The sequence below is a fragment of the Psammomys obesus genome, unplaced genomic scaffold (genome assembly GCF_907164565.1).
Source record: "Psammomys obesus unplaced genomic scaffold, mPsaObe1.curated_primary_1811, whole genome shotgun sequence".
Lineage (NCBI taxonomy): Eukaryota > Metazoa > Chordata > Mammalia > Rodentia > Muridae > Psammomys > Psammomys obesus.
The window spans coordinates 4162409-4171576 of record NW_026587215.1 but is presented as its reverse complement, the minus strand read 5'-3'; the positions used below and the strand labels follow the sequence as shown (position 1 = coordinate 4171576).

The following is a 9168-nucleotide window of genomic DNA, read 5'->3' as shown; positions in this document are numbered from 1 at the left end:
CCCGAGGGTTCTGGCAGCGCTCCGGCGGTACTTCTTGTCTCTGCCTAAGTGATGGTGGCACACCATTCCTGTAGAGGAAAGGAAGCTGCAGATTGGCATCAAGGATCTTCCGGCTGGGTGTGACTTACTTCTGAGGTGAGAGGGACCATGGTTTTTCAGGGCAGCCTGGGCTACAGTGTAAGACCAGTTCAGGAAAGGGGTGGGGCGGGGGAGGCTGATGGGATGGTTTGTGGGGTAAGAGCATTTGCTGTTAAGCCTGACTTCCACGTAAAGGTAGGAGAGAACACACTGAAACCTGTCCTCTGGCCTCACACACACCATGCAGTGCTAGCGCATTTTGCAAAGGGTGGAGGTGAGCTCAGTGGGTAGCGCGCTCCACTCCAGACCATATAGCACCACCTGCATGCATAGGGGCTCAAGCCAGCACTCAGAAGGGGAGGTTCAAGGTCGTCTTCAGCCACCTAGTGCATCTGAGGACAGTCTGGGTTACGAGAGACCCTGTCTGAGACAAACCAGGGCCAGCAAGGCAGGATGGCTCGGCTGGTAAGAGTGTTTGGTGCCAAGCCTGGTGACCTGAATTTCCTCTCCGGAACTCACTCCTGCAAGTTGTGTCCTTTGACCTCCATACGTGTATGCATGCTCATCCCACTGCAGCCCCCAACAGAGGCCTGGGCTGCTTGGCCACAGAGGAAGTGAAGCGGAAAAGGACCAGGCCTGCAAGTCTCCCCACCAGGCTCTGCGGCATGGGTCAGCTCCCTTTGAGCCCCACTGCTCTGCCTCTTGAGGTGTGTGTATACAGTTTCGCCAGCCCAAGCTGTGCCTGCGAGTGTGGAGGCCACAGATGTCATCCTCCATCATTCTCCAAGTTGTTTTTGAGTCGGTGTCTCTCCTGGAACCTGAAGTAAATTTCAAAGATAGAAATCACACCCCTCTTTCCCTGGTACCCCCCTTGAGTTTTTCTCCCCAGCCCTTCTCATCCTTTGCCTGCTAGATTGGTTCCTGCGGCCACCTGCTGCTGCCCACTGCTCCAGGACTTAGCAGTGCCTGGTGCACGATTGGCACTTCGCAGATGGTGAAATGGCCATGCCTGGGGGCTCCTGGAGGCCCAGAGCCCAGCCACAGTTTGTTCCTGCTGTGGTGCCCCGAATGAAACTGGGGAAGCTCCCATTCCTACTCCACCACCCAACTGCCTGCTGGGCCCCTGGGTGGGACTCCGCCGCTGTGGCTGAGAGGTTGGAGGTCTGTGGTCTCTTGTACTGAAGGCCCCTCGTCCCCACACCGAGGCCATGCTTGAAGAATGACAGAGCAGGAACTCCATCGTGAGCCCACAGGCGTTCGAGCGATGGGTGTGTAGGGGAGAGGGGCCTGGGAGGGAGTAGCCTGGGCTGTGGAGAGTTCGTGGGTCACTGCTCTACGGAAGAGTGGCCGTTGCCATTGCTGAGCTTGGGTTCAGAGGACAGAGGACAGGAGCCTCCCTGACCACCTTCTGCCTGGGGCTGCTCAGGCCTAAAGATTCTGGCCTGACCCGAACCTCCCCCCAACCTGCTGCCGCCTTTCCACCCCTCCTCAGTGAACAGAAAGCCTGACATTGGCCTTCCCTGTGTTCCCGCCGAAGGGGACTTTCCAACATCGTCTTTGTTTCTCAGAACTGGATGGGAGGGGCGGGGGTGGGCAGGAGAACCTCTGCTTTGAGAACTGGACACTGAAAAAAGAAAAAACTGGGGTGGATGTGAAGTTCCCAGGCCTGCTCAGGGTGGCTGGGAAGGCCCCCAGGGCAGTCTGTGTTATGAGTCATGTTTCAAGAAAACAAAAAACCTCCGCATGCGTGTACCTGAGCCAGCGTGCGAGCAGTCTCCAGAGCATGGGGACCGCCGCCCCTTCCAGCCCAGAAACCACACCACGATGCTGACGGCCTTTTAAGAGACTGCAGCGTTACAGCTAACACTGACATTCACCGTTGAGAGCATCCCAGGTCTCAGAGCAGTTTCACACCCAGATCTGGGAGGCCCGTGCCTCTCTGCCCCCCTGGGACCGCCTCCCCACCCCCAGCACACTGGGCTTGTCCCATAGACCAGCCACCGTGGCCTTACTTCCCCGGCCCGGCCCTGAAGCATGAAGGGCACTGGCCAGGCTCGGCAGGGGGTGCAGACCCCATCAAGGCTTTCTTCAGAGCAAAAATTCCTCGCCCTACCCCCACCCCCAGATGAACCACCTTTTTGAGATCTGCCTGCCTCTGCCTCCCAAGTGCTGGGATCAGATGTAAACACGCTTTTTGTTTTGATCCCAGGTGTAGGATTCGGGACTGATTCAGATGGTCCGGTAAACTCTTTGCCTCTTGCGGACTCTGAGAGGGGCTCTTTGCCAGCTGTAGATAGTTTGAATCTGAGGACTCCAGAGAGAGAATAAATGCCAGAGCCCAAAGAGTGTGGAGGAGCTCCGAGAAAGAACAAGGCTGCTGGTGTCCAGCCCTGCTGCTCCTGGTTGCCGCTGATGCAGTTTGAAGAGAAGTCAGGAATCTCCTGAAATGAAGATCGAACTTGCCCGATGACCCTAACCAGCAGGAAAAAGCTAAAAAGGATTCCGTCCCCTCTCCCCACTAACGTCCTTTCTCTCCTAGCTGGTATTGGGGTATGGGAAGGGATTGGGGTGGAGAAGGGAGAAACAGGTAGAAGTAGAAAGTAACATCAACAAAAGGCATGCGCCTCCTCTGCCCAGCTTCTCCACCTCTGCTTTTATATAAAAGGTTATAACCTATATAGGCTGGGAAGAGGTGCCTGCTTCAGGAGCCTGGCACCTGAGTGTGCCTTCCAGAACTCCCAAGAGTTGTCCCCTGACATCGTGTGCACTGTGGCACACGTGTGCCTCCATTCACACACGTCACACACACAAATAATAAGAAGAAATTGGTTTTTTGAAGGAAGGATCTTTAAAGTAGTCCAGTCTGACCTTGGGCTCCTGTCCCCACCCCCCAAAAGATGCTGGCACTATAGGTGCCATCCTTAGCTCTGGGAGAAGAGAAAGAAAGAGAAAAGAGGAATGCACTGAAGTCATACCAAATTGTTTAAAGTACAAATTGCTTTTTTTCTAAGGGATGAAAGGTTGGGCTGATGGGATGTGTGTGCCTGTAGCCTCAGCTACTCAGAAGGCAGAGTCAGGAAGCTTGCTTGAGCCCGCAAGTTTGAGGCCAGCCTCAGCAACGTGGCAAGATCCTGTTTGCCATAAACAGATACACAAATCATGTTACAAAAAAAAAAAAAAAAAATAGCAAAACAAAAACCCGTTAAAAGGAAAATGTGCAGGCATTACTGTGAATTTAGAAACTGGCTTCTCCTAGGTTATCTTTTTGTTTGTTTTGTTTTTGTTTTTTGGGACAGGGTTTCTCTGTGTAGCCTTGGGTGTCCTGGACTCCGTTTATAGACCAGGCTGGCCTCAAACTCACAGCAATCCACCTGCCTCTGCCTCCCTGAGTGCTGGGATTAAAGGCGTGGGCTGCCCCGCCTGGCTCCTTAGTTATCGTATAGTCAGGAGTGACACAGAAGAGCTTCTGGCTCGAGAAGGTGGCATGAGGTGATGTGTGCCCGGAGGAGGCACAGAAGCCCCATTCCCTCAGGACTTTTGCCCTGTGCTGCTCTCCATCACTTGTTCCTGAGTTCACTCCTGCACAATAAGCCAGTAATGTTCTGTGATGTGGAAAGGTGAATTTAAAAGTCAGTGCGCTGGAGGCTGGAGAGGCGCTCGTGGTTGAGAGCGCTGGCTGCTCTTGCAGAGGCCCTGGGGTGTGCGGTTCCAGGGGATCTGACACCCTCTTCCGGCCCCTGAGGGGACTTGCACACACACGGTGCACAGACAAATACTCACACACACATAAAAGTGTTGAAAGTAACACACCAGCCAGGTGGTGCTGACACACACCTTTAGTCCCAGCGCTGGGGAGGCAGGGGCAGGTGCGTCTGTGAGTTCAAGGTCAGCCTGCTCTACATAGGGAGGTTCAGGACAGCCAGAGCTATGCAGAGAAACCCTCTCTCAAAAAAAGAAAAAAAGTAAGAACACATTGAAGTGTAGCCTAACACCTACTGTGTCAGTGAGCTCTCTCTCCCCCTATCCCTCTTCCCCTCTTGCTTTTGTTTTTGCTCTCTGGGTCTCATGTAGCTCAGGATGGACCCTCCTCAGACCCACTATATAGCTCAGGGATAGCCTTGAACTTCCAGGCCTCTACCTCCCTAGTGCTGTGCTGGGATTACAGGTGTATCCCACTGTCGCTCAACTTGCTCAGTGCTGGGGTTGCCAGTGTGCGTGCTAGGCAAACACCCTGCCAGCTGAGTCGCATCATCAGTCCCCAGCTCTCTCTCCGTAAGCATGAAACAATCCAAGCAGAGATTCAAGGGCTACTCCAGCCCCCGCCCCCGCCCCCGCTTCAGAGGTGCAAGTGAAAATGTCTCACTGAGGTCAGGCACCTGTACTGACCACAGAAACGAATATCCCACAGGCCTTTTGCCGTCTCTGGCTTAGTCTAGCGCCAGTCTCAACAGGGACCGTAGGAAATGCCCAATAAACATTTGTGTCAACTGAGTCATTTCGCTTCTGTCCTTCCAGACTTCCAGCCTCCTTCTCAGGCTGGGGTGAAGGGCTCTGTGATGGGGACTGTGAGTTAACAGCCCTCTTGCTTGATACCCTGAGATGATCTTTGCTGCAGGAGCCGGAGTAGTGATCTTCATCGTGTAGATCTATCTGCTTGTAAGCTGGCTTCCTTGGGGTGGCCCATGGCCCTACCCTGGCCCTACCGGCCGGCCCTCCCTCAGGGTGGATCCCCGGCCCTGAGTTCCCACAAGCCCCAGTGTCTAACCCAAAAGCTAAGAGCCCTGGTGCCTAAGCAGGGCTCCATGGCGCTAATGGTGATGAATAACAGCAGCCCAGTAGTGACAGAAGCGTATGTGGGCAGAGGGTTTCAGCCAAGTCTTCTGGTCGCACCTTCATGCCTCTGTCCCAAAAGAAGGGCTGTCCCTACCCTGGCTCCTCTTCGCGCTCCTTCCCTCCCCCCACCTCCCCATACACCCACACTCACACCCACACCCACCTCCCCAGACCCACTTCTCCTTTGTAGCTCCCCAACGCCTACACCTTCCTGCCGAGGAGTTGCTGGCCTATAGGCTAGGGGATGGGCCAGAACCCCTGGAGGCCGATTTAGGAGGCTTCTGTGTGGGTCCTCGGGATCTCCTGTTTCCAGCTTTGAGTCCCTCATCCCATGGTCAGCTCTGCAGCATCCCGTGCCCTGAGAGGAGCCTGTCCACCCAGTCTCCAACCTGAAGCAGCCGTAGGGCCCTGCAGAATAAAGCACAAGGCAGAGAGCCACGCACGCACGCACATGGAGAGCCACGGCCAGGCCTCCTGCTCCAGCTGCACCTGGACCATCCCATCCATAGCATTGGCCATGTCTGTTCCCAGGATGTGAAGCCCCTCGCCCTCCCCATGCCGTTGCCTCGAGGGCACATTTCGATGTTCCTTGCAGCTACTAAAGAAATCCCTCAGCCCTGAGCCCTGAGGGCTCAGAGGTCTCCAGGACCCACCATGAGGCTCACCAGGGCACTCCCGGCCCCAGCTCCTAGCTGGGATCTCCCTCTGGCACTTTCCAGCCCAGGACCTCTGGGGGCGGGGTTGCATATATTCCAAGACCCAGAGAGCTTGTTTGTGTGAGCTAGGCTGCATCTGAGAGGTGCTGATGCAAGACAGGTGGGAGGCAAACACCACGGGGACCAGAGCCTGATGCAGCGGGGACCTGGCAAGGACAGCCAGCCTCGAGCAAGCTCACCCCCTAGGAGAGAAACTGCAGGGGTGCCAATCTGTAGATCCCAGCCAGGGCTCCCTTCAAAGCCCGCCTGGCTCCCTACCACTGGCCCCTAGACCTCTACCAACACCATGTCCTTTTCTCAAATCTTCCTGTCATTGTTGGTAAAGACTGGTGCTGGTGGCACTCAGGCCAGGCCCCACACCTGCCCTCTCCCCTGGAGTTCAGGGTGACTGGCTGCCTGTTCCCACTGCTCTCAAAGGAGACTCGCAGGCAGAGGGCCAGGATACGGAGGGTTAGAGGGCAGTGAGAAGAGGAAGTCTCAGGATATCTGTGTCCCTCCATCACCACTGTGGGCATTCCAATTGGCCACTCAAGACGGTTTGATGTCGTGACCCTGGGAAGGACAGAGCGGGAAGCAGGAGGGACTAGGAGCAGATGGCTAGTGGGAGCAACTGGCCTTCCTGAGGCAGAGCAGAGGCCGCAGGGGCCTGAGGGAGGAATGTGTTCGCAGGGTCCATCCCCCCTGCTGTCTAAGAGCTGGCTCTAGTTTGACCCCCAGCGCAGGCGGGTGCCCAGCTGTCTGCCGTCTGCGGTGACAGTTGAGTGGTTTAATGCAGGAACCACAGGTGAAAGAGGTCTGGGGTTCCAGGCGAGGTTACAGCTCCACCCCAGTGGTCCCACCCCAGCAGGCAAGGGCGGGGCAGAGGCTGCCGAGCCCCGGTTTCATTCTAGACTGGAGGGACACAGAACCCAGACTCAGAACTGGCCCAGCTGCGCAACATGGGCGCCAGGAGGCTCCGGGCCAGAGGCCGGAGAAGCCGCGACAGCCCCGGGCCTACGCCGTGTGTTCAGGCCCAGTGCTTCGACCCTCTGGTGCGACACTGCGTGGCCTGTGTGCTCCTCCGCACGCCGGACCCTCAACACGGTAAGCAAGGCCAGGGGCTAGGCGGGACCTGCCTCCGAGGTCCCCAGCCCACCAGCAAGCACCTCGTGCTCCTCTGCTGATCTTGGGGCTAGCGGTCCCCAAGACCCTCACATTTCTCTCTCTCTCTCTCTCTCTCTCTCTCTCTCTCTCTCGCTCTCGCTCTCGCTCTCGCTCTCGCTCTCGCTCTCTGAATCCCCTCAGCGCCCCGCCCTCCATCCGAACCCCCTCTGCCAGCGGCGAGCAGCCTGGCGCCCGGGACGGCTTTGCAGCCGCAGGAGTCGGTGGCCACCGGGCCGGACGCGGCGCTGCCGGTGCCGGGGCTGCTCTTCGGCGCCCCCGCGCTCCTGGGACTGGTACTGGCGCTGGCCCTGGTGGCCCTGGTGAGCTGGAGGTGGCGGCAGCAGCGCAGGATGGCCTCCCCTGCCACTCCAGACGGAGTCCAGGAAGGTAAGAACTGCGTGTGTGGGGGGGGGGGGGGGGACGGATTAGGGGGGGGGGGGGGAGGGCGGGGAGGTCCAAATGGGGACACAGGACCGAGGGGTTTATGAGAGTCTGCTCTGCCCGCGGCTGTCAAAGGCGCAGAGAGGACGGCACAGTCCAAGCCTGAATCCAAGCAAGGAGTCCCAGAGCCCAGGAAGAGATGTTTGGGGGTGAAGGTGTCAGCCCAAGGCACCTGATCTTGGGTTTTGCCCGGTTGGCTGGCCAGACACCCCTCTTCCCGTGTCAGCGCCCCCCCCACCTCATCTTGTCAAGTCTCTGGACTCAGCACTTCCTGTCCTGAAGACTTGTCATGTGCCATCCCACTTCCTCCAGCCAGGGCTGTCCAGAGGACGCTTCTAGAACAGGCGCTGGGGGTGGAGGGCCTAGGACTCAATCCTGACCTGTTTTCCCTGGCCCTCATCCACCCCAGAAACCCCGGACAACGCCTACGTACCCTCCCCAGAAACCCTTTACGCCTCAGCTCCTACCTGGCCTTCCCTCAAAGAGGACGCAGACAACACCCTGCCGGGCCATAGCATCCCAGTGCCCGCCACGGAGCTGGGCTCTACTGAGCTTGTGACCACCAAGACAGCCGGCCCTGAGCAATAGCACCGGCGGCGGGAGCCGGCGAAGCCCTGCGGGGTCTGTGGACTCTCGCCCAACCGTTTGGAAAAGGAATTGAGCCCTTCAGCGATGGAGCCCTTTGCAAATCCAGGAGAACTACATTCCGCAGGTCCCCACCAGCCTGAGATTGTTTTTGTGTTAGCTTGAGAACATTGCATTTTGGAGACTGTTTTTAAGCTCCTATGCCTTCCAATGGCCGAATGGATATTAATCTCTGTGATGGGTTAAGAGACTTGGATGGGTTAAGAAATTTCATGTTTCTAAAATGATTGGATGGAGACAGGCCTCAGCAGTCAAGTTCACGGACTATTCTGGCAGAGGACTCCAGCTGTTCAGTTTCCCAGCACCCATGTCTGGCGGCTCACAACAACCTGTGACTCCAGCCCCAGGGAGAACCGAAGCCTCTCCCTTCTGAAGGCACCAGTACTCATTTGCTCAAGCGTGTGTACAGACACACATGCTCACACACACTTAAAACTGTTAAAAATAGGGGCTGGAGAGACTGTTCAGTGATTAAGAGTTCTTGCTGCGTTTCTATTGGACCAGAGTTTGATTCCCAGCATGCACTTCAGGTGACTCTTAATTCAGGGGATCTGATGCCTCTGAACTCCATGGGCACCTGCATTCACATTCCTTCTCTCTCTCTCTCTCTCTCTCTCTCTCTCACAAATTACAAAATACAAGCTGCGCACCGTGGTACATACCTTTACTCCCAACACTGGGGAGGCAGAGGCAGGCAGATCTCCATGAGTTAGGGAGCATCCTGGTTTACATAGCAGGTTCAAGACCAGCAAGAGCTACATAGTGAGACTGAGATTCAAAATAATAGTAATAAAGGTTCTTTAAATTTTGATTGTTTTCTTTTATTATTTTTTTTTAAGTGTTTAGAAGTGATATGCTTGGATGGTGACCAAGAGGAGGTAAAGCCTTCAGGACAGAGTCCTTAATATTGATGCAAGGAGAGACAGGGAGACAGTGAACAGGCCCTGTCTCTTGCTGTCTGATAGTCTGTGCCAACTCTGGACTCTACCAGCAAGAGGGCAGATGTGGGGTCTTGAACCTTCGGAGCTGTAAGCTAAATCAATCTCATTTCTTCGTAAAGCAGTTTAGCCTCAGGCACTTTGTTACAGTACTATAGGACAGACTAACGCAGGCACTATGAGTAAGAGGTTTCTCTTTTTAGCAGGGAGAGCTACTGTTAAGTCCGACTTAATCTGAATAAAGAAAGGCTGGTGGGGAGACACCTAATTAATCTGTACCTGGGTGCTGTGCTTCTTTAGTTCTGGCTGTCAACACTCTCCTGCTTTGACACTGATTCAAGTGACAGCGGTGACTGATGGTTTGGCTGTGTTGT

At 55.8% G+C, this 9168-nt stretch overlaps 1 protein-coding gene across 2 annotated transcripts; it reads left to right on the top strand.

Moving 5' to 3' along the window:
• Window positions 1-6565: 6565 nt before the first annotated feature.
• Window positions 6566-8665, top strand: Tnfrsf13c (TNF receptor superfamily member 13C). 2 transcript variants are annotated; one of them, XM_055603105.1, is made up of 3 exons: window positions 6566-6710; window positions 6912-7157; window positions 7654-8665. In XM_055603105.1, exons 1-3 carry the CDS (start codon window positions 6566-6568, stop codon window positions 7797-7799), a joined length of 537 nt encoding a protein of 178 aa, XP_055459080.1. In that variant the 3' UTR covers window positions 7800-8665. The 2 variants fall into 2 exon arrangements, with proteins under 2 accessions (XP_055459080.1, XP_055459079.1); XM_055603104.1 differs by having other exon boundaries at window positions 7621-8665.
• Window positions 8666-9168: the final 503 nt, after the last annotated feature.